This window comes from Enoplosus armatus, chromosome 3, assembly GCF_043641665.1.
Source record: "Enoplosus armatus isolate fEnoArm2 chromosome 3, fEnoArm2.hap1, whole genome shotgun sequence".
Classification (NCBI taxonomy): domain Eukaryota; kingdom Metazoa; phylum Chordata; class Actinopteri; order Centrarchiformes; family Enoplosidae; genus Enoplosus; species Enoplosus armatus.
The window spans coordinates 9783417-9808023 of record NC_092182.1 but is presented as its reverse complement, the minus strand read 5'-3'; the positions used below and the strand labels follow the sequence as shown (position 1 = coordinate 9808023).

Genomic DNA, 24607 nt, shown 5'->3' with positions numbered 1-24607 from the left:
CTTGGTGATCTATATGGCTTATATTAGAGAGCAGCACGGTATGTTTAGCTTGTCCTCTTTCTGAAAACGAACCTTGGAAATTAGGCGAATACATCAACCCACCACTAAACAAACAGTCATTTGACTGAGTCAAATACACAAGCAATCCCGGGTTAAGCCAATCCTAACTCATTCTTTCCAGAAAAAAACATGATCAAAGTCAAAACAAAAAAAGCATAGTGTCTCAGAACATAGTGATAATGAATCAAAAAGGGTCAATATTGTATTGCATATATATTTCTGAAAAAAATTAGCCTTGAGAAATATCTATGTAGCCCTATGTACAGCGGCGGACATATTATATATATACCTGGTATTTACACAATGCAGCCACTAGAGGGCTGCGCAGCATACATCATCAAACAGGAGGGCCTGGGTGTAGAGGAGCGCACCACCACCGCAACCAGGCCCTCAGACATTCTAGAAAATCCACTTCCCTGTCAGAAACGAAAGGGGTGTGATATCTGTGGAGGTCTGAAGCAGCTTCCCAAGCTCTCCGCCCACCGAGCTCACGGTATACTGAGGAGGAACAATTCATGGAATTGTTTTTAAAGGTGAAATGACGTAGAAAACAAAAAAAAAAGCATCCATTGCAATTACAACAGTATATATGCCAATTCCAAGTATGGTATGCAGCTATATATTAACAAGACAGGCCACTTGCTTTGGCCTTGATTTACTATTCCAGTTAGATTTGGCAAATTAGCCCTTTAAAATCTGTGATCATATAGATACTGTATATCAATACATAGGCTTGAGTAAAAGGTGGTATAACAGTGCTTAGGATACATGTGGTAGTAATTAACTATTTACAGGGAAAACAAAACAATTAAACAAAAAGAGAAGAATGAAAAAACAATTTCAAAAAGAGAGTAACAAGCCGTAATGCAGGCTTTGTTTGATTGACAGTTAGCAGTGTAAAAGTAGCTAACACATTTAGTGGCTAATTCTCACCTCAAAACCAGGCACCCCAAAGTCCTCATCAAAACCTCACTAAATTACAGACTATGTTCTGTACTCTGCAGTAAACCTAAATAACGACAGTTTCCTTCATAGGCTGCGAGGCTGCGTCACACAACTTGCTAGCATATCGAGCGGCTGCATGCGTGACACGAGCCATGGAGCAGCAGGGTTATTTTTAGGTGCTGGAAGCTTTTTGAGAAAGTAGTTGACCATACCTTTGGTGAAAAGGTGAAAGGCGTGTGTTTGAATTGTATACACAGTCATATACATACGCTGCCTTGTAGAGAAGCAGATGGAAAAAAAAAATAAAAAGGATTTTTTTTGAAACATCAAAAATTCAAAGTAATGTGCAGGCACTGCTTTTTGCACCGATAAACTGAAATGTCATCCGTACTGTATCTAAACTGTTCTGTGTAAAAGTTACTGTTTCACATAGGTGATGTAAATATAAAACAACCCCAGTAAAACCAAGAGGTAGCTCAACTGAATGGCTAAATGAATAACTGAGAATGCTTGTTGTGTTGGTGTGTGCACGACGTACACACACACCATGTCCAGACATTTGAAGCAGCTGTTTGTTGATTTAAATACAGACAAAACACTGTATATAGGCAGAAGTTGTATGTATAGTTTGTATTTGTATTATATGAAGTTTCCTTGTTTACTGTATCTCTTAACACCTGCTTGCTCTCCATATAACCTTGGCCTTTATGCCAATATAGACTTCTTCTCTTAGACAAGACACACACGAAACCACATACCCAACACACACACGCAGACACACACAGACACACACCACTTTCTTCATACTCCACACCTCCATTTAGTCTATCCAGCACATCCTCAGTTCTCTCCCTACATTTTAACCCCCAACGTGGGTCTGGTCTCCAGATTCCTCTCCACCACTGAGGCTCAGAGGCGGCCTCTAGGAGACCTCACTGCCGAACACCTCCAGCACCAGCGGGGTGAGCTGCATGCTGTGCTCCGGCTGGAAGGAGAGCGAGCGGTACTGTTTGGAGTGCTCCTCGTTGAGGCTGCGCAGGTCGGCCAGCTTCTGGATCATCTTGGCGTAAATCAGCCGTCCTCCTGGGTGGTGAAGCTGGATGTAGGCCTGCAGGGTCTCGGACAGTCTGTCTTGGAGGGCTTCGATGCGTGCGTGATCCTGCACACCTGGGCGGTCTGCAGGAGAGGAGAGGAGAGTATTAAGATATTTGTGGTTGTTACACAAGCTAAAAAGCAACAGAAACTAACTAGTAAAATTACAACTTTATTTATTCTGAAAAAATATTTATCCCACAAAACAATCTTAGAAGTCCATTAAGTAAATTAATATAAAATTGCGTGATCTTTGAGTTTGTATTTCTACCGTTCTGGTCAGGTGGCTTTCTAATTTTGGACCAGGGAGAGCACATCTATGCATTGTTAATGAGGTGCCTCATATACACAAAGGAATGCAAATATCCACTTAGTTACACATGCTTGCGTGCTTGCATAACTATACATGTATAATGCATGCACTGTATCTTCTACATACCATACACGCAAATCTGTGTTCAGATAAAGGCTAACGCTTATGAGAGAAACTCTTCAAGTAGCTCAGACCTGCTCCTCAGTGTGATTTATGTTGAGTGACAGATAGCAATACTTTAAATGATCTCAAAATGTTTAAGTTGATCATTTGCCACAATAAAAGCCATAATGAACATATTCTCTATTTAGAAAAAAGAGACATGTTCTGCCCTCCACACCGTCAGACCTACGGTACCTGGAGAAAGCAAGCAGATGGCCATCAGCAGCACATGTTCCTCCTCGTGCAGGTTGAGCTTCTTCAAGCCCACCTGGAACTTCACCAGCGGCTCCAGCAGCTCCAGAGTGTGGCCCGCTACAGAGGACGCATCACATCATTAGTGTCTGTGTAGCACATCGAACATACTACATCACTGAAGGAAAAGGTCCTCCGGGGGAACGTTACCATCCCTCTTACTCATTAATATTTCATTTTGCCTGTTGGAATCATCTCTGGAGAGGACTTTTTTCTTGCATGCTGTGCGTTGTCAGGTTTCTTTTCACTGAGAACTACTGGCTGAGAATTTATTTAATCTGCAAATTCATCATCATCATCATCAGTGTCTGCCCCAGACGGGTGTTGTTTTTATATAGATGCGTAGATGACAAACCATATTGATCAAAAGTTTTCATTGATTATCATGACTGTACCTCCATTTCCTCATTTTATGGCTGTGTATTGAACCTCAGTTGTGCCTGCAGCATGGAATATGTTAGCACCAAATGCTTTGTCAGATTAATTAATCTTTGTACATAATAAATGAATTGTAATTGAATAATTACTTACTTTTACACTGTATTTTATGTAGGTAATGGATTGTACAACTGCTTGTGCTGCGACAATATTAAACCCTGACGCATGGTTTGGTTTTTAAAAAGTTGGGTTTAAAAGAAATATTGAAAAGTAAATATTTGAGTGGTATAGGGACATTTCTAATGATACACAACTATAACTGCCATGTCATATACAAATCTTACTAATGAACTACCACTGTGAAACAAGGGACAGCGTGAAATTGAGTGAAATGTTTTCTTATCCATCTTGAACTAAAACTTCTGTACCATTACCGCATGAGAAAACACATCTGTATTCCAGTCATGTTCACGTCAACTATTCAGTGATATTTTAAGAAGAGCACAACAGAGCTGCTTCTCCTGCTCCAGACAGTGGTTGTTTTGTGTGGTGAGCAGGTCAGGAGTGACATTCTTAGGTTGATCCCAGAGAGAGGGGTCTTGTTTGAAAGGCAAATGAAAGCCATGCCCACAGGGGCTTCTGCGGATATGTTGGACTGGTTTTGCAGAAAAAAACATGCATTAGCATCCTTTTCCTATGGGTGTGTACGCGGGCCACTGCCAGTAACCTTATCTGTACTGCAACACTAATGATCCGGTCACCTTAACGGCAGGCTGCTTTTTCTTCGAGCTCTGAGCAGACGTGTTAATGTGTAACATGCGCGTCTTTTCTTCAGCTATCAGCTGAGAAAAATGAGGTGACAAGCATGCGTACACATAGTCCTAAACATTAGCTTGTCTTCACAGCAGTCAAACTGGACTCCTGGCAGCGTTTAGACTGACCTTTGGTGACATCACTGATCTGGTATTTAAAGTCAGGACCACCACAGCTCCAGGACATGTCTTCCAGGTTGAAGCTCTGATTTGAGCGCAGCATGATCACCTCAATGGCGCTGGACTTGAGCAGCGCAATCTGATCCTCTGCAGTCAGCTCCCTGCAGGGAAAGATGTCACCTGCTAAGTTAGTGAACCACAAACAGTAAACTATTAAACTAATAGTCTTCAAATAACCCTTAACCATGTAGTGTTGATTATGTTTCATTTTAGAGGAATCCGATACAGCAACAGGTAAACAAGTTAAGATTCATATCAATGGATTTAGCTTATCAATGGTTTACCGAGTCTGGGGTCAAGGCCAGTCAAAGTCTTCAAAGTTTACCGGATATGTGCTGTGCAGGAAGAACAAAACATTATTTTCTGATTCCTTCCTCCTGCTGTGATCAGTCCCAAGTGTATGGAAAATTCATTTGATAAACACAAGTCAAATTGATGCCGTGTTAAGCCTCATCACTGTCACAGTAAAACCCTGCATCTAGTAATGTTATGAAGTGCCTTTAAAATTAAACTACTGAACTAGCAGCAGACATGAGCTTAAGTTTGCAGATCTTTAGGGGAGGTCTGGGGAGGTTTTCAGGGCTTAGGGAGCAGATCATAAGTGGACAAACATTCCAAAGGTAATCCGACCACGTCCATCACTCGCTGCCAGTGGGAAGGACAACTTTCAGGAAATACAGGCCCCGACTCGTTTTAGCCTTGACTTTGGGGTGACCCCCCTAGACACTGAGCGTTTGTCCCTGTCAACACACTACCAGAAAAACATGCTGAAAGAGGCAAGAGTCGCCATGTGTGGAAGGAGGGGAAGAAACAATGAAAAGGCTTTGGCCAGCCTTGTGTCTTCCACAGATTCTATTCTATTCGATTCTTCTTTTCTATTTACTTTGTTTTCAAGGTTAAGATATTGTATTCTCCTTCATATCTCTTTAAGAATCTGTCTTCTACCATTCAAACTTTTCAACAAAAGTCTTTCCTCTAATAGGTCCATCACGTGCTCTTAAAAAATGTTGTGTGATGATCAGATAGACAACCTGAGGGTGCACATACAAGACAGGTGACTGCTCAGTACTAGAGGAGTGGCTTCCTCTAGGGTGAGGCAATCACCTTCTAACATACTTAAAGGGCTGAACTTTACACAAACAAAATGACAGTGGAAAACATACAACTTCGTCTAGTGAAGGAACAGCACAACATTTTCCACAATGGGTCAGCTATCTGTCATATTCAGTCTATCAGTAATCTATGGCCTTTAGACATCAGCCATCACTGTGGCACAGTATCGACTAATCGGGCAGAAAAACAAGTAGGTGTACAAAGTCTTCAGCGCACATTTAGGTAAAGAGTCACTCAGAGACATGTAAATAAAAAATACATGAGGAGGACTTCTGGAAATTGTACTGTCTCCTCTATCTCACAGTGGTATGCAAAAATAGAATGGGCCAAGACCGCAATGGCAACATGTCATTGTTAAAAGTAATTATTTCTGCTAACGAACATGTTTTCTTGCCATCTTATGTTTGGTCATTGTGAATTGTTTGGATGCCTATAGGCATAGGAGTCAAATTCTCCAGACAAGGAATGTTTGTTCTCTCGCTACCATCAATTGTTAACAACTAATACGGAGTGACAGAGTCAAAACTATGACAGACAGATGGAAAGATGAGCTCCACACATACATACCTGAACCCAGGGATCATCTTGGCAAAGCCAATAACCTTCTGGATGCTATAGGAGACCAGGTCAGCCAGGTGGGGCAGCATGGAGAAGCTGGAGCCCTCCTCCTCGCTGGAGTCCGGGCTGCTGCCCTGCTCGTGGTACATCATCAGCAGGTTGTTGAAGTTCATTTTGGTGTCTACTGACTCTGCAGTGAGCAAGACGAAGACAGCAGAGCAGAGAGGAGGCAAGAAGAGAAAAGAGAAGAAGAAAGTAGACAAGAAGGAAAGGTGGTCATACACAAAGCACAACAATGTCACACTATTCCCCCATGAATAGACACGCTCTGAGCTGAAAGAACCGAGAGAGATCATGGAATAGAGAGGGCTTGTTGATGGAAAGGATCATGCAAAAATACACCAATGTCAGGTCAGTAGGAGGGAGATGAAAGCTTAGATGACAGCTACGACAACACATGAAGCATGCAGCGCTAGCTGGGGTTGTTTTGAGTCATTTGTCTCTGCTGAGTGTTGGCGGTAAGCCACGTGACCGTGTCCCTTGCTGTGTTCACTCCATTAGTGACGGATGCATTAATGAACTGATGTTTACTAGGAGTAGTCGGGTGTGTGGGGGGGCAGGTTATTCACAGAATTTCCACTGGATTCTCAGTAAAGCAGCATAACAGATTATATAAGACAACATGCAAACAGCTGAACTGGAGAGAAAGCCGTCTTATGTCAAGTATTAACTCTTTTGATATTATTTTTCTAAAAACATGTCTGTGAGATAGTTTCACTTTCTAACAAGTCAGCTATAATTTTAATATAATCTTATTCTTCCTTTTTTCAATATAAGATTTGTTTCTAGATGAGTCTTCCAAAAGGCTAACTGGGGTTACAATTCAACAAGTAACTGTTCTCATTTGATTTTAAGTGAAGCCTTTAAATGTGTGCCTCTTACCTGGAGAGTGACTGAAGGAGTCAGAGGAGGCATCAGACAGCGAGTGGAGGGAGGCAGCTCTACTGGCGCTACGCGTCACCGGGCCTTCGCGCACCGGAGGCTAGACAGGAGAAAAGGGCACACATGAAGACCCCGTAGGATTCTTAAATAAGTCCAGTCACCAAAAATAAAAACCAGAATGAAATTACTGATCTGAGTCTTGGAATATTTTACATTTACGCAGTAAAAATGACTCTTCCTTCAGTATCTTCCTTAACATACATACCAATTAGTGTTCATAATAATTCAAAAATACAGAATATGCAGTCCTGTTGAATATCTGCTGAAAAATGGGATAGAATTACTGGACTTGAGTATGGCTGTGTGTGTATTTTGTGGGGAGGGAAATCTGTTACAGAATGGACAACAGCACATGTTAGATGTCTGAAAGGACAGAGGTGTTTGAGAGTAATTCAACACACAGTTTCCGAGGAGAAATGGACCATCGGCCATTTTGTGTGCGAATAATACAAAACATGTCAGCTGTTGACAGTAAAGCTGAAGCAGAAAATAATCACAATGCTGTGACTATGCTGGCTGCACTACAAATTAACATAAAGATCCCTGTGCTCATTTGAAAGTAATGTCAATATTGTTATTTCGTGGAACTATGGAAGTGACAAACTGCAAGTCTAAAGCAATATAATTGTTGAGCTGAAACTTCCATCAGTCTTGACAGTTTCGTAACAATCTCAGCTGTATTTATATTCTGTTGGAAGTCCCATGACATTTGTCTTATCTTTAAAAAGCAAATTGAAATCAATTTGGCAGCAATATGATGATTAGAATAATTGTCAATGAGAATTATTGTATTAGGACACAAACCCTGAAGCGGCAAAAGTCAGAGTAGGAGTCGTCGTATGTTTTGTGGTGCGCCTCCACCAGCGTGGCGATGACCTGACTCTGCTCGTCAGTGAGCCGGGGCCGCCGAGCCTCCCTCTCCGCTTCGCGCTGTGCCTCCTCATCCTTCCTCCGTTGTATCAGGTCCTTCTTCCTCTGCACTTCCTCATCTGTCAGAATGACTGAGGGTGCAAGTATAAAGAGACAAAGACGGAGAGTGTTAGAATTATATACACACACACATGGTCGGAAAAATAAACTTGAAACACTTGAAGCAAAAAACATGCATGGAGAATACAGTTTTTACACAAGCAGAAAACAGGTGGGGTAAAAGCAGGGCAAGAAGTGGGGAACAACGATTAGAATAAAAGAATACAGGTACACCATCAAGGTACACTGCTTTGAAAGCTTTTCAGTATGTACTTGTGTTTTACATTGTGATGACAAGCTATGTCAATGTGGCGTTGTTATTCTCTAGAGGAAGAGAATGGGAGGGGACGGGTCCATATGGAGACCCTGCTGCACTGAACAACTGAATGCATTGTCTTTGTTCTGTTCGCTCCTTGTTGTTCTAGCCACTGAATTAGCTCACCGAGAAAGAGAGAGGGGAGAGAGAGAGAGAGAGAGAGAGAGAGAGAGAGAGGGAGAGAGAGAGAGCTGGGTCTCAACAACATGCTGCTGTTTTTGCAACAGCATTGCCACTGGCTCCTGTTCGCATACAGTAAATCGTAGTGTCTGTGCCACCACTCTGGTATTCCCAGAAACACTGTGGGGAAAGAACATTCAGCTGGAAGTTGAGAGGCCTTTGCTTTAAAAGAGCCTGTGGACAATATCCGGATATCAGGAGAAAACAAGAAGAAAATGTACCTGCTATTTACAGACCAAGAAAATAAACAAGGCTGTGTGCAAAGAAGAGGCCTCGCTAGATTGTACATAACAGCAGGTGTTTAAACTTCAGATGGAGTATACTTACTGTATACAATGTGGGGAGGCTCCTCCAGTAGTTCAAATAGAACATGTAAACACTCTAATGGGGGCAAAGACCCAGAGATACTTGACCCCTGTCCAAATATTACATAATATATACAAGAGGGACAGTAGGCCCCCAAAACTGCAAACAGCAGTTGCGCTGTTACTGTCCATCAAAGAAGTAGATTTAATGTAACTTATATACAGTATGATACATTAATGTCGAATTTGTCTACATAGGATCGTGGTCTTGGGTGAGTTCAGCACATAGTTTTGATCCATATTCAACCTTTGGCCAAATTATCCAATCCTGGCAATTTTGGCAACTAATTGATAGAAATAATTTATTGTAAACTGGGTTGAACCTGCAAAACCTAAATAACCATATGTCTTCAGAGTATAAGACATATGGGTCACCTGTCATACTTACACTCTTTCATCATGCCAATGTCCACACAGCGTTTGAGCCTGCATGCCTGGCAGTGGCGCCTGTTGTCCTTGGTGATGGTGCAACTGCCGTTAAAGGGACACGTGAAGGCAGCCTTGCGCTTCATACTGCGCCTAAATAAATTGTACACATTTTACACCTTGATAAAACACACAGATATAATCACTTCATAAACACACAAAAGCAAAACGAAAAGAGCTCACTGACGTTAAGGATTTAGTTAAGGCTCTGTGTGTGTGCCTGAACATGTTTATAACTATGTTGATAATTGAGCTCTGTGCAAAGAACTGTGAAACCTTTGAAAGTGTTTTGCACAAATAACAAATATCATGGTACAACTGGACAAATATTTTTGCCCTTCAAGCCTGGGAGTGAAACAGCATAAATATGGATGAGTGCCAAGGAATCCAGGGGTAAAAGATGAGCCTTGCCAAAATGGTGACGTAGAGCATAATGATTTAGTCAGTGATGGACATGCATGTATGAACATTTATACACAGATGTGAGCAAAAAAAACACACAGATAAGCATGCTTGGTGAGAGTTCAAACAAGGGCCAGCTGAGAGACGCGGAAGGAGATTATTAAACATCCGTCTTTTTCATCCTCTCCCTTTAAATGTCAACACTGTCGAGAGGAACAGACGCAAACGGGCTGATACATCAAACACACACAAGCTCACAAAATCATGACTTGCTCTAGTTTTGTCTTCAGTTAAATTGGAAACTCATGTGTGTATCAATGAACAGGCAGCAGCCAAGGCATTAACTGTAGGAGCGAGCTCATTTGTATTCTCTACCTGCTGCTGGGCATTAGAGTGAACTCAATGTTGTCAATGGTTTTGTGTGTGTTCTTATGCAACTGTGGGTGGTAATTATATTTAATGTGTGTGCAAGCATGTGGGTGGCCAGTATATATGCAGGTTCAGACATGTGTTTGTATGTTAATGTGTTCATGTGTCAATAACTTACTCAATATACATCTTTTTGTTTTTATCAGGGTGATATGAGCTGTTGTTCTGTGACCCTATTGTGTGTGTGTGTGTGTGTGTGTGTGTGTGTGTGTGTGTGTGTGTGTGTGTGTGTGTGTGTGTGTGTGTGTGTGTGTGTGTACATATCTGTGGGCTTGTCTGCTTTACAGCGTATCTGTGACCTCGCATTTACGTACCTGAAAAAACCCTTGCAGCCCTCACAGGTCATGGCGTTGAAGTGAAAGCCGGTGGCTTTGTCACCACACACACCGCAGATCCGCGGCACATTCCTATCGAACTCATCAGGGGCCAGAGTGGACGTACTCACAACCGTGGACTCCATCACTTCACAAAGAGAGGGCAAATGGAGAAAGAAAAAGAAAAAATGAGCTCCTGGTTATACAAACTGTTCACTTGCTCAACAACTTTGCCACCAATCAGCGTGTAACAAGAAAAAAAGAGAAAAAACATGAATTAGACAGCCAACCTCTAACATCTGAAGTAAATTGAATTCAAGTTTTAGTCTGTTTGGCGTTGCACTTCACAAGATATGTGATAAGAAAATAATAAAAGTCATATAAAATGACTGTTATTTAATCATTCCCTCATTACATTTTTGATAAAGTGAAGTTTTTTCTAACAAAGCAGCTGTAAAAACCCTACACCAAGTGACACACATCTCTTTCCACCTGTCTCCATTCTAACCAAACAGTCAAGCCCCCAGTCTACCCTTTGGAGGTGAACTCAACTCCAGTGTTTTTGTCTTGGGGCGAGGAACTAGAGCCATACGAATCAAGTGGAAAAACCCTTGTTCCACTCCAAAATGCTGGATCTGGGTTACATTTGATTACATAGTGCTCCGAGTATCTGTTTCACTTAACAGCCTCGTGAGAGGGAGAAAAAAAGGCATGTCACCGCAAGGCTAGCATCCTGATAAACAAACAATCACTGTCCTTTTCACAAAGCTCCTTTCTTATTCCTTTCTTTGCCTCCACTGCAGAGTGAAAGGGAAGCAAATGATGGAAGGAGATGAAGGGCCGAGGGAGGGGAGGGTAACTAAACCCATACAAACCTCAACAAACTCACAAATCAACAGTCAATGAGGTAAGGGCCCGGCTGAATAATTTAAAATGTTTTGACAGATCACTTCATCACTCATGTCTAATTAAAAAACACTGGTCCTGCTAACAGTCTCACACACTCCTGTAAAAGCAACAACTGTATTCTCATGTCTGTTGTTTTTCTATTTAGTACAACTTTGAACAACATGCCCTTAAACCAAATTCTGATTCTGGACAATTTTATTAACAGGACATGTCGTACAAACGATCAAAGAAGAAAGGAAACAGAGGATCCAGTCATTGCCTTACTGCTGCAGGCATCATGAACAGCAGTGACTCCGGCTTCTACTGTATGTTGGCGTCATGTATCACAGCACGACACACTACCGGGAACATCTAGCACAACGACTGTTACAGTAGAGTGAAACAGTAATTATGCACACAACTGGAAGTAGCAGCAACTGACAGCAAATATTTGTGCAGGGAATTTAGCAGACAAGTCAAACTGAAACTCATGGGTCGATGTGAAAACACTTCAGACTGTTTAGCTTCATTACCAAGCTCTTGAAACAGTGAGCACTGGCCAGGTGATGTAAAGAAAACTAATTTTTCACATTACACAGGAGAAAAAACTGAGTGGGTTATATCTACATTCACAGTCCCTCTGCATAGAGACTGTAAAGGTTTCTATAAAATGTGTCACCATGCTGTTTTGTTTTGTTTTGTTTTGTTATGATGGCCAACTAGCCTCCAGTGAGGCTTGGGTGTATCCTAAACTCTCCTGTTTACACCAATTGTGATGAAAGCTACACTAATTATCAATCATTTCAAACAAATTTCATGTCATCTTCATGTGTCCGTGATGAATCCTATTTTAAAACTGTCATGAAAAGGCCTCCAGGTTATTTGCAATTCGATAGCACTTGCCATCCAGTTGATGTAATATGACTGGGCTTAGGTTTTACATTTAAAGAATTCACCCTCCATGTAGCCTAAATAATGTAAGGCTTTGGAGTTTGTATGAAAGCACCAAAAAACAGGATATTTCCAAATAGTCCCATAAATATACCGTTTTCAGCAATTGGGGTTAAACAAAGTTCCTGGGTAGAAGTGTCCTGGTTCTTTAATAAAACTGATTTCATGGCTAAATACAACTTCTATGTAAGGCCAGTCGCTCACTCTATGACATGATTGCCAATTTGTCGGTCAGAGAAGACTGTTGTGTTGTTGCAACCTGTGCTCCTAACCTCATCTGGGATTTGTGTTTTAAAATTATTACTTTGGTAGCTTTGTATCATGAGTAGTTGTAAGAGCTGGCCCATAAACACAGAAAGCGTGGTCTGGTAATGTGAGATATCCTCAGTATTAAAGTATTAAAGAGTCCTGCTGATGTTGGAAGAGGTGACACATTATCAGCACACAGAGTACTGTATATGACGCAACAGAAAAAGTGTCTATGTCTGGTTTAAATATGTAATTAGTCCTTTTGGCAGGTCTAACATAATAGCTATAAAACCTTAATTTGCTAACATGTAATGTAATGTAATGTTACACAACACTGACCAGTATAAATGGCACAGCCCTTTGAAAAACATAAAATCAGTTCTACTGCGTGTAGACAAACTAATCCCAGCAGGCATTCACAGTCATCACTCACTGGGAACCAACAGGAAAAACACCCCTTTACCTTACTATATCACCGACTGATCAGTCCTCTGTGATTGCATTCAGCCTTGACAGGCCATTACGCTAAATGCACAGTAGTATTGAGAGAGCGCTAAATAATGCATCAGGTTATTAGACCAGATCTGTACTCATTCCAGTCTCCAGCATGCAAAGCCAGGGAACAGGTTTTGAGCTGTAGGCTTCGACTGAATGTTTCGCTCTTGAATGATATACATAGTGTGTGTGTGTGTGTGTGTGTGTGTGTGTGTGTGTGTGTGTGTGTGTGTGTGTGTGTGTGTGTGTGTGTGTGGGAGGGGGGGGGCAACATTCGGCAGCATCAATCAAATCTGCCATTGCAGTCATAATGTGAAATATTACTCATGTGTTACACTGGCATAAAGCCTAAGGATAAAACAGTAACTTTGTGATTTCTGATTAGCTTACAGGGTTGAGTCCATTGCTCCATGACGGGCAACCAAGTATGGATTTTTCACCTGAAGGCTGGTTAATAGAAGCTGCTATGTATAAGTACAACATTTGATAAGAAGCATCTGAAACTATTGTGCTTGTAGATTGTAACTATTTTGCCAATTTGAGAATCACTGCCATGTGTTTTTAATAGTGCAGGTGGGGGGGGGGGGGTGCATTATGTATTGACTGTAGTAGTTTATCAACTTGGAGTCCAGACACTTTTGGAGCAAACAACTGTTGAACTCCAACCTGTTGGAACTAAAAACTTCTCAGGTGGTAAACAGATTTGTTGCTCTATGCAAACAGAAGCTATTCCGGGTCATCAGATTGACTTTTTACGCATTTTCTTCTCCAAACCAAACTTTTCAACCAACTGCTAACATGCGAACCATTCATTGGGACACGTCTCCTGTCCATTACCGCAGTCAAGCCAAATATAATATAGCAATCAAATCATTGTTCTAAAATACTGACTGAAATGTGCTAACAAGAAAGACAAATATTTCACAACTTGGTGAAGGCATGAGAAAACCTAAATGCTGGAAGTAAGACTAATTAATATATTTCAAAAGTGGCTTCAGGATCTCATCTATTTTCAGTGGTTTTACATAAAACAGAACGTTGGGCTGAGACTTCACGTTGGAAAAGAACAAACCTGGTTAATAATAAACCCACTGAAAGTAAGGAAACAAGGCAAAAGTCATTTTTGGTAATATGACCTTAAAGCTATAACTGTTTATGAGCAAGTTGCCTAAGATAAGGTTAATCAGGAGGATTAAACATGTCTCGTCTTTTAAATCACACCTTCAAAGTAAAATTAAGATAGTTTCTTTAACAATGACATTTAATAACTTTTATTAAATAAATTATTTGGTGACTTTTTGTTTTTAGATAGATGGATAGATGGATAGATAAGTCCCTGCCACTTTCCAATGGTCCAGAAACTATCTACGTGCAGTTTATAGTATTGAACATCGCTTTTATTCACACTGCAAACAAGCACTGGTTTTTACTGCTAACAATCTTAGGACATGTGATGGGAATTTCTTGAAATGTTATTAATGTTTCAACAATATGGCCAACTTTCCGACCGCTCAAGAGCCCACTCTCTCGCTCTCTTTATCTCACTCTTCTAACTCTATTTGCTTATTATTTCAATGTGATGCACTAAAAACAGAAAGTGAACCAGAAAACACAAACATAGATCTAATCCAACATCTACTCAAACATAACATGACTGCACAACACATTATTCAGACAGAACAACATGATGATCCTGTTGTTTTGGCACGTGCAAAAATTGATTCTCAAACAAAGCAGTCATTTTTTTCTAATGGGGTTAATGTTCATGCTTCCTCACATGCAGTGGGAATTAATACAGGAATATCAACAATGGACTTCTGACTTTGGTTTCTGGGATTACATTTCTAGACTACTTCTATCCTTGGATTTTTGCTCTTCATTACAGATATATTATTACTTTTTATTATCTTTTAGTAAGAATCCACTTATGTTTTACTTGTAGAGATTAGTCCAAGGCAATAGGTGGTTTCATGCTATGCTGTATATCATGACTTTAATCGTTTTTTTTAACTTTAACAGGGACTGACACATTAGGAGTTGCTATTGATTGTGACACATCTGTTTCAAAAAGCTATACGTATATAAAAAGGACAAGGAAGATAAAACATGGACAATCAGTCAGTAAAAAGTTGCATGTATACCATGTGAAGTGGAGAGCTAATTAAGGTAGCTCATGTCAGCCACATGACTAGTATCAGTAGGAATAAGCTTACAGCTGAAGGAGACAAATCTCTTGAACATGAACAACTTCTACCTGAGCGTTATGGCTGCTACATTGGGTTATGTAAAATACTTTGAATCTCTTACGTTTGCCTGGGGTGTCTATTGAATGTGCTCTCTCTCCCTCGTACATGAGTGATTTCATAGCCTTGTACTTAGTTGAACTGCTTCACACTTAGTAGTAAGTACAAAAATGCAGGTTTAACATTGAACTTTGTTTACACTGAACGCTCAACTGTTTTGCAGCAGCACCATTTCCTTAGGCTTCTCTAATCTTCTCATGATTTTATTGAGTTGGGTCACATGGTAGGCACGTTTTCCCTCTGCTTATGTGCCCATTACACCTCAATACTACACATTGAGTTCAGATGAGTTCTCATCTATTGCCCTCTGAATGGCCGTTTGCTGTTTGCAGTCAGGGAGAGGAAGTGCCGGGCCACAGGAGAGAGCAGTGACAGTCGTGTAGGAGGAGAGAGGGATGCACTATAGAAGCAGGCAGGCGAGGAGTAGGGTGGAGGGGACACTGGAGAGATGGAGTGAAAACAGTCAGGGATATATACATAGATACAGCGAGTAGGGGAGGGGTGACCTCTTTGTCACAGTGACTTTCTGTGTCACAAAGCATACCCTGCTGGCTGTTACGGATATGAGAGAGAAATAGTATGAGGAGCGGACGCACAGTAGTAGCCCAGAGAGAAGCAATCAACACAAACAGTCTGTTTTTGTGATTTAAAAAGATGGCTAAAAATACACAGTCATAAGCACTTCAATTACTGGCTAAATATAAATAAATGTCTCATCTTTGACAGCTTCTCATCTTGGGAAGTATCAGGGGGGAAAGGCAGTTTGCTATTCATGTTGGAATCACATTTATAGCATGATTTATTTCTGTTGATGCTGCTTCACTCCCATTTTCAAAATCAAGGAGCTGATGTTGGTGTTATGTGTTGTTTGTGTGCGTGTGTGTGTATGTACACTTGTCCATGTGACAAATCTGTTAGCTGTCCAACTACTTGTATGTATACTACTTGTTTGTATGAAAAAGACTGGTATTGATATATCGAATCTTAAAGGACGTCTCTTTTACCCTTAAAGACCTTTTGGTTCAAGGCATACGATGGATCGGATAACACCACACCTCCCTGCTCACCCAATGAGTAATAACACTAAAGGCCAGGACAGTTATTCTGTTTTGGGGGTTTGTAAGGGAGCATGTAATGACTAGGGCTGCAACTAATGATTTTTATAAATGGATGACTCTGATGATTACTTCCTCGGTTGAGCCTTAAAATGGCAGAAAATAGGGAAATGTTTTTTTCCTGAAGCTCAAATGTCTTGTTTTGTCCAACAAACAGTGCAAAAGCCAAAGATATTCAATTACAATGTCATAAAACAGAAAAAAGCAGCATATCCTGTGAGATGTGAGAAGCTGTGGGGATATTCATTCTATATGAATTCTATTCTATTCTAATTCAAATCATTTCAGCTCTGGTAAAAGTATTGACAATTCTTTATAGATAAAATTGAGAAAAGAATGGATCATTTAGAGTAAAATGTGTTTTGCACTGATCGGACCTTTTCCTCCACAACTAAATAACCCTTAAGTAAGAAATAATTGATGGACTCTATCGGAGCCTGGAGTTTGGGAGTCTGAGTGACACAGCGGCAGTGGCCGATGAGCAAGAGATGAGGCTTGCTGTAATTAGGCACAGTACCGCAAACTGACTATAGCTTGTCATTCTAACTGGGTGGTGAAAGCTGCAGAATAAAGACATTACCCCAAATTTGGTGGTGTAGCTGGAGGAGAGGCTAGGGAGTTTCCTCTTCTTTTGACCCAACAAACTAACTGAGGGAGAACAAGTGCTACTTAGCATGCAGTGGAGCGGTGACTCATCTTTTCCTCCTTTGATTTATTCACATCATGGCTGAAATGACACGTATGTGTCTCACAATCCAGGGACTGACGCTAGAACCGGTCCCAGGTCTGATTTAAAGACATGACACTGTCTGCAGAAGCCTTAATGCTCAACAGTTGATCAGTCATCAATTCTAAAGATAAATGGTTCAGGCTGAATTAAGATCAACACGTCTGAAAAAACACTAGTCTTGTCATATAACAGAAGAAGATATTTAATAACCTACACGACATAAAAAGTCCAGCGATTAAATATTCATTAATGAACACCTGGCAATTTTTTTGTCTGGTGGAGTTGAAGGAATATCCCACCAAATTGTGCATAATTTCCTCAGAAAATGACACAACCTGTGTCACATTTATCAGTGTAAATTGTTTATACCATCTGCATCCCAACGTCCCATACGAATACCTCTAATTTGCACCTTCTAATTAGTTGACACTAGACGTCAATCAATGAGAAATTAAGTCTCGACTACAGATGGTGTGAACCTGAGGAACAGAGAGTAGAGACTTGTTAAGTGCCAATACGACAAATTGTAACACTTCATTGCTGGTGATGTTGCACGATGAGCATAGTCCTTAGAATATAGTAATTCATGAATCTATGCATTACTGCTGCAGTTACTGTACCTACAGTGAGTCTGGGCTGCTGTGAAATATTCATACAGGGATAAGTGCCAAGGTGGACCATGGCATGAGTCCAATACCACTCATGAGGTAGCTTATTTCCTTCTGTTCTACTCGCCATTTCATTTCCAGTTGCACCATTGTCTAAATATGCGATTACCAAACAGGAAAGTGGCCATTGGTTTTCGTTGTCAGGTGCCCCGTTACTTACAGAAAAGACATAAGTGAGAACTCGGATGTGAAAAAGATTTGGACCGCGGCCCGGATGTTAGATTAACTTTCATCAAAGCCAATATCAAGTGATTATAAAACCCACCCTCCACCAACGCCCACCATCTAACAAACCTAATTAAGTGGTGCCATTAGTGTCTGGGCGTTGAAATGAAATGCGAGCGAGGACAGGGCGAGATATAACAAAGTGAAGAGGAAAGAGGTAAAGAGGAGTATCCAGACAGCATTTCAAGGAGGGATCGTTTTAACTGCACACAGACGTGCAGAAAAGAGAGGGGAAAGCGGGAAATAAAAAACCTCTGGCATCACGTCCAAAGAATGTCAGCAATGAACTTACAGACCACATCCCAACACATAAGAGTCAGAGTCGGAATCACATCCAGACCTATAACAGCACTGGAAGAAAGACGGATTGCTGTGGAACGCCTGAGTGGGAGAAGGAGGCCCTCTCCAACAGTCCAATGAGCATCCTCTGTCTACATCACATGACGCAATCCCACAAATGGTTCTGAAATTGTTCCATGCTGCCAAAAGGTTCTCTTAAAAGGGAAAAAAAAAGAAAGCGAGAGAAAGATTTAAAGGAGGAAAGAGAGGGAGAGAGAAAAGACAGGGAGAAGTTGTGGAGAGGGTTGGAGGGAGAAAACATAAGGCGATGTGTTTTACTACATACCTCGGGCTGGGTCACTACGAGTACAGAAGAGACATAAAACAAATCAGATCTGGAATGACCCGGGCTGCAGAGAGAGCTGGGATACAATGGAAATACATGGGCTTGTGATTCACACATAGAAGTACATCTGGGCCCACAACGATGGCAGAAAAGAGGGTGAAAAGGGAAAAATGTAAAGGCAGGACGAAGGTTGGGGTGAAGAAAACAAGTACCATTTAAACAACACATGATCTGAGATTTGTGATGGAAGAAGTTCAATTCAAATCTGCTGAAATTTCCTTAAGAAAAAAAAACATGGGGAGAACAGATAGACGAAAGAAAACAATGGACAAAAAGAGACAATGTGGACCTAACAACAACAAAGTAGACAAACTGAGTCTGTAATGCAGCTAAACAACTGGCTGAGCAGACTAGTCCAGTCCTGTCCCTTCCCTTCCCTTCGCTCTCTCTCTCTCTCTCTCCCACAGCCTCCACGGGTCTATCTCATGCTCTTTTCCTACAATCACAGGCAGCATGTTACAGCAGCAGTAATAGCACATGACAAGGTGACCTGTGCCCCACACAGGATGGGCTAAACTGGGGTGGAAGGGGTGGGGGGTCCCATGTCCCGTGTCCAAACCTATGGTCTCTGCACCACTCCCCCCGCCCCCCCCTGCCCAGGCCCCAGTGCTGGCCTGCAAGGGAAGAGAGAGGCAGTGACGGCAGGCTGCCCCCTTATGCTGGGCCCCTTGCTGGACTCTGGAGAGGGGAAAGAGACGAGGCAGGGAGAGGCCCACTCAAACACACACCAAAAGTCCTGTTTATGTCTATGTCGAATTTGACAGAGAATGCACATTCTCAAGCACACAGAGTCGCACACGCACAAAACCAACTGGACAGGACCGGACAGACAACAGACATGTGGGCGAGGTGGGTGCAAATGCACTTAAACCCACAAGTCAAAGTTATATAACCGCCATAAAATGCTGTCTCTTTTTCAGGAAACACGTCTCTTAAAAAATACAAAATCTGAGAAATTACTTGCATTTGTATTTCTAATAAAACAGTTAACTTTTGAAAGGTGGAAAAAAAAATACAATTATACTAAAAATGTTATCGGCAATCCAGTTATACACAGAAATTAATCTAAAAAGGTAATCTGGACATACATCCACTGACCTAGATGTCAAACAGTGACATATATTTTGCTTTCCAGGAAGATTTTTTTCTGCATGACTTTCCCTCCATATACAACAAATATTACCTGTGTAATGTGTTTGGCCTAGAAACCATCAACCACAGGAGGTAATTGAGGACCCAAAGACATTAGAGGGAACTTAACACTTCATTAGTCTCAAAGGCTACTGAACATATGTGGCAAACAGCACGCATGTACATACAAGTGGGTCTTTACAGTTAAGTACAACAGCCTCTTTCTATAGGGTTACATGTGAGAGGAAGCGACCAATTACTGTAGTCACGAAAGGGGGAAGGGGGTGGGGTATTTCACTGTACAGGAGACCAAATGGACTGTGCCATCACCAGGGCACACATGAACAACCTGCTACAGTTACAGTCGATAAAGAGACAAACTGAGCCCATCTTGTAGCTTCTCTGTAGGTCTGTGCTCAATTCTGACAAATTAATTGAAAATTGATTCAAAACCTGAAGCATACTGGGTCCTCATTTAGATGAAGTCTCCCGTTCTGTCCCAAATAATACAGGTTATCTCGTAAATTCCCACATCGTATAAATTCAGAACATATGTGACTGTTGATCTCAAGTGCGCTACGTTATTGAGAAGGGACACCTCATTCATTTCCCCCCCCTAAAAACAGGCAATGAAGCAGCTGATATAAAAACAATATCCTACCTGCTATTTTTCAGGTGTCAAACTGTTTCATAAACAGAAATGGATAGGTGTGAGAATTATAGCACTAAGCTCACTGGGAAAATAGATAGGAACATATACCCCTTGCTGTTAGCTGCATTGGGTCCCTTCAGAGTTTCTTTGAAGTGATGAGCAGCAGAAAGAGAGGAGCTGGAGGCTGTTTAAATTTCAGACGTAAGAAAGACAAGACGCTCATAGTAATTAATGATGTCATTATCAGCCAGTGGCTCAGTTCTCCATGATTATTAAGTGAGTGGTTAAGGTGAAAAGATATAAATACTTGCAGAAATATAAATAATTCTACCAAGCAACTGTGAGTGTGTTTGTGAAAGTGACAGAGTCCTACTCAGATAAACTGTTGTACATGGTCTCGTACAGGCAAATCGTAATGGTATGTTACATGACAAAAGAGCTGAATTCTGCATTGAGTAGTTGAGATCACTGCAGCTTATCACTATTTTATGTCTAGGGCTGCAACTAACGATTCTTTTCATTATCGATTAGTCTATAAAAGGTCAAAAAGTTGAGAAAAATGCTCATTGCCATTTACCAGAGCCCAAAGTGACGTCTTCAAAGTGCTTCTTTTGTCCAACCAACAGTTCAAAAGTCAAAGACTTTTTACTGTCATAAATTAAAAAGAAAAGCAGCAAATCCTCACATTTTAGAAGCTGGAAACTGCATATGTTTGACATTTCTGCTTGAAAAATGACTGACAAGATTAATTGATTATCAAAATAGTTGGCAATTAATTTTCTAATTGTTGCAGCGCTAATCGTGTGCTTGTTAAACAAATTTGAGTTGATAATACACTGTGTTATTAAAGGTGACTTAAGGGCTGGTAGTTAAAATCAATAACCTATGGGAGGATTTTCACTCTGTATTTGCCCTGTACAATACAATAATATTCTCATTTGGATGTAGAAACACACTATGCTTAAACAGACTATTAACAAATTCCTTTTTAGTTCTGCAGATTTCACTACACCGACGTTAAAGTCAGGCCTCAGGCCTTTGGTGCGAGTGTCACTGATTTAGATCACGTCTTGACAGACATTAAATTAACCAAAGTTTTAAAAAGTACTGATATTTGCAATTCAGAAAGTACAAATGTCATTGCTGCAACAAATTGATATTACAGCCTTATCAATTGTAATTTTTATAATACATTACGTACTACCTTATTCTTAGAGATTTACTTTCACATGTATGATGAGAGTGAATGTATTTCTAATAGTTGTGAAATCATGGGACTGCCAACAATAGCAAGAAATCTGTGCAAATATGGGTAACGTCAAAGCAACATTAAGTTAGGACGTAATTACATGGAAATAGACAATTTCACGGTGTATTTTTCTCAAAGACAGCAGACAATCAATACACACGTCGCCAGGTATGACTTAAAAGCAAAAGAAAAATGTCTCACCTGAGGTTTTAGCATGCCCGTGTACAATAGGTAACACTTGAAACCTTTCTTCTTCAGTTTATCCCAAAGTTGTTAATCCTGTTCAATACAAAAGCAAAATGGCATGTCGCAAGTCACTGAGTGGGCCTATACCCTAGTACCTGACCTGCAGTTGCTCTGTTTACGTAACGCTGAATTATTTTCAACAGCTATACACACACACACTCATATGGTAATCATCATACAGTAGTAAGTTAACATTAAGGTAAGTGCGGAGGCAAAACACTGATTAAACAACAGACTTGAACTGTGCTAAACCTGCTTCTTATGTGGTCTTGAGCTACAGAAATCACAAGAAACTCAAGTCTCCACTTTAGCATTCCTCCTGTGCATGCGAGTTCCATACCTCAGCTCAACTTTTCCCCATCAAGACCGAGCTGCTTTTAATCCTCTTTAGTCGCCGTCTTCATGCTCTTGCAAAGTGTGTCCCCTCCATGTTGACTGGCTGGGTTAGCTTTGAGGAGAGAGAGTGAGGACCGCGTTGTACTAAACTCAGAAATGTGAGGAGACTTGGGCAGAAAACGTCAAACTCGTACGCCCTTCCAGACGTTGGCTCACACAGCAGCGCTGGTAGTAGCTAACGTTAGCGTGGCTAGCTGGCTGCTTTAACCCTAAAACGCGGCACCAAGTTCGGCCAGCTTATTAACCGTTCTGCCACCGCGGCCAACGACCATCCACTGGAAAAACGGTTGAGGCGCAACTGGGTATCGCTGACGGGCAAACGCACGCGCTAACATGAAGAAAACTCAATTACACCTTCGGTAGTCCGACGAGAATTACCCCTCCTTCTTCAGGACCCAAATAGATGGCCATTACTTTTTGTTATGCACCGCCCCCTCTTCAGGACCTCTACGGGAAAGAGGGATTTCCCCCCAGCCCCTCCGGTAACCAATCACAGGTGGGCTCGGCTTGTCTCCTGTATTGTGGTTGGTGGCTTTTCGGTACAGCCCGGCTCTGTTTGGTCGGTGTCGGTGCCCATAACGCGCAGAGTCGCCCCCTCAAACAGGGGTGTGTCGTGACGTCAGAGGTAACGAAGAGGTAAACAACTTTGACCGCGTGAGGTTTAAAGCAACATCGTTTTGCCTCTGATCTCTGAATCAACTGACACCCGGTGCGGGGATTACCGTGCTAACATTAGGCACGGTGTGGTGTCTCAATAGGCGGAAATCGTCCCGTTGAGGTCGTGTTTCTCTCTTCCACCGGAGTGTCTTTGTTTTGCAGCTACAGACGTTGAGCCCTGCACTTGAAATTTAAATAAACCATAACACCATCATCATCGATATCGCGCAGTTGAAATAATAATGTGAGCTCTGTCTGATCCTAAATCTGCCATTTTATACATTTTGATCAATTATTTCTTTGACACTTTGCACAAATGTGTGCAGTGAGGCGTGTGTATCCGAGGGGTGTGTCTACTCTGCAGTACAGTGGTAGGCTGGGAAGCAATGTCGCTGCATGGCGATCTTGCCATACATTTGCAAAGCCTGAGAGATGGCCGAGTATGCTAAAAATAGACAGATTAAACAACTCTACCACACTGGGTAAATATTGCTGGTATTTTGCGCTCTTCACCAAGGTGAAATCTCTATTTAATTTGGACCCATTTATTTATTTAGATGGCATTTGTTCATTCACGGTTGTGTGCGCATATGGACTCCGGTACGTGGTGTTAATGGTGGTGGTGGTGTGTGTGTGTGTGTGTGTGTGTATGTATGCGTGTGTGTGTGGTGGGGCCAGTGGAGGGGGCCTGGGTGAAGGTCAGGGGTGTGTCTATAATGTAAACACAGTAAAGGCGACAGATACGAAGGGGAGAGGGAAAAAGAGAGGAAGGCCTCATCCGGTCCCATATATCCTCTTCCAATAATCGTGCTTTAGTCCTGCTGCAGCCTGAAAACAAGAGGTAGAACTGCGCAGATTGTAAAGAGAATACAGATCTCGGCTTTGCAAGTCATTGACAATTTCTAATGAAATAACAGAAGCTGCCTTTCAAGCAGTACAAATTAATTTCTGACATTTTACAGGCTTAGCCTTATGTTTTACTATTATAAAAGAATAGCTTTTGCAAGAACATATATCACTTTTAAAATACAAAGAGTTTTGCTACTATGCTATTTCTATCCCATCTCTTATCTAATCTGTTTATATTGTCTTGAAATTATCATCATTTTGGTCTTTAAGTTTGAAAATAATAGTTTAAAACCGGAGACAGCAATGCACCAAAGTGCTTAAACAGATAATGAGTCAATGTCAAAAACAGATAATAGCAACAATCAAAAAGATGTTGACTGAAACCATTGTTTATTTCACCTATCCCTCTCACAATTTACAAAATGTATGAACATAGTTTGTAGCATGTTCATCATCAACTCTGTTCTGTTTATCAGATATTTCTCTCAAGCCCTCCTTTTCTCCCCTGCATCGATCTAATGGTCAGCACAGTGCAAGAGCTGCTGTATGTTGTACACTGCTTGTTTGCTTTCTGGAACTCCTGCCAGCACCGTTTTGCCTCTAAAACAACAAAAATCACAACAAACATTATCTAAATCCTCACAATACCGCACAATAAAACTCAAGCACATATGCGTAAAGTTCAACATCAACTGCAGTCTTTGTTACGCCCAGTTTTGTATTCTGTGTTGACCTCAGAATTAGCATATCCTGAGCCCTCCAACACCGTCATAAGCTTGTTAACTGTTGATTCATGTGCAGTAACTAGTAGTGAAGTGTGTGGGTGTTAGGTTCATGCTCATGGAGAGTT

The 24607-nt window shown here is 41.2% G+C and overlaps 1 protein-coding gene across 1 annotated transcript; it reads right to left on the bottom strand.

Moving 5' to 3' along the window:
* Positions 1 to 1731: 1731 nt before the first annotated feature.
* Positions 1732 to 10414, bottom strand: LOC139282505 (vitamin D3 receptor B). The gene is made up of 8 exons (XM_070902258.1): positions 10269 to 10414; positions 9086 to 9216; positions 7672 to 7868; positions 6808 to 6907; positions 5875 to 6055; positions 4144 to 4295; positions 2768 to 2884; positions 1732 to 2181 (listed from the first exon to the last, which is right to left on the bottom strand). Exons 1-8 carry the CDS (start codon positions 10412 to 10414, stop codon positions 1928 to 1930), a joined length of 1278 nt encoding a protein of 425 aa, XP_070758359.1. The 3' UTR covers positions 1732 to 1927.
* Positions 10415 to 24607: the final 14193 nt, after the last annotated feature.

Excerpts from the sequence above, each read along its gene's own strand:
- LOC139282505 (XM_070902258.1), bottom strand. The coding sequence starts at position 10,414 with ATGGAGTCCACGGTTGTGAGTACGTCCACTCTGGCCCCTGATGAGTTC. Across the intron at positions 6,908-7,671 it reads CTGACTTTTGCCGCTTCAGG|CCTCCGGTGCGCGAAGGCCC; the intron begins GTTTGTGTCCTA and ends TCTCCTGTCTAG. Across the intron at positions 2,885-4,143 it reads GATCAGTGATGTCACCAAAG|CGGGCCACACTCTGGAGCTG; the intron begins GTCAGTCTAAAC and ends CGTCCTCTGTAG.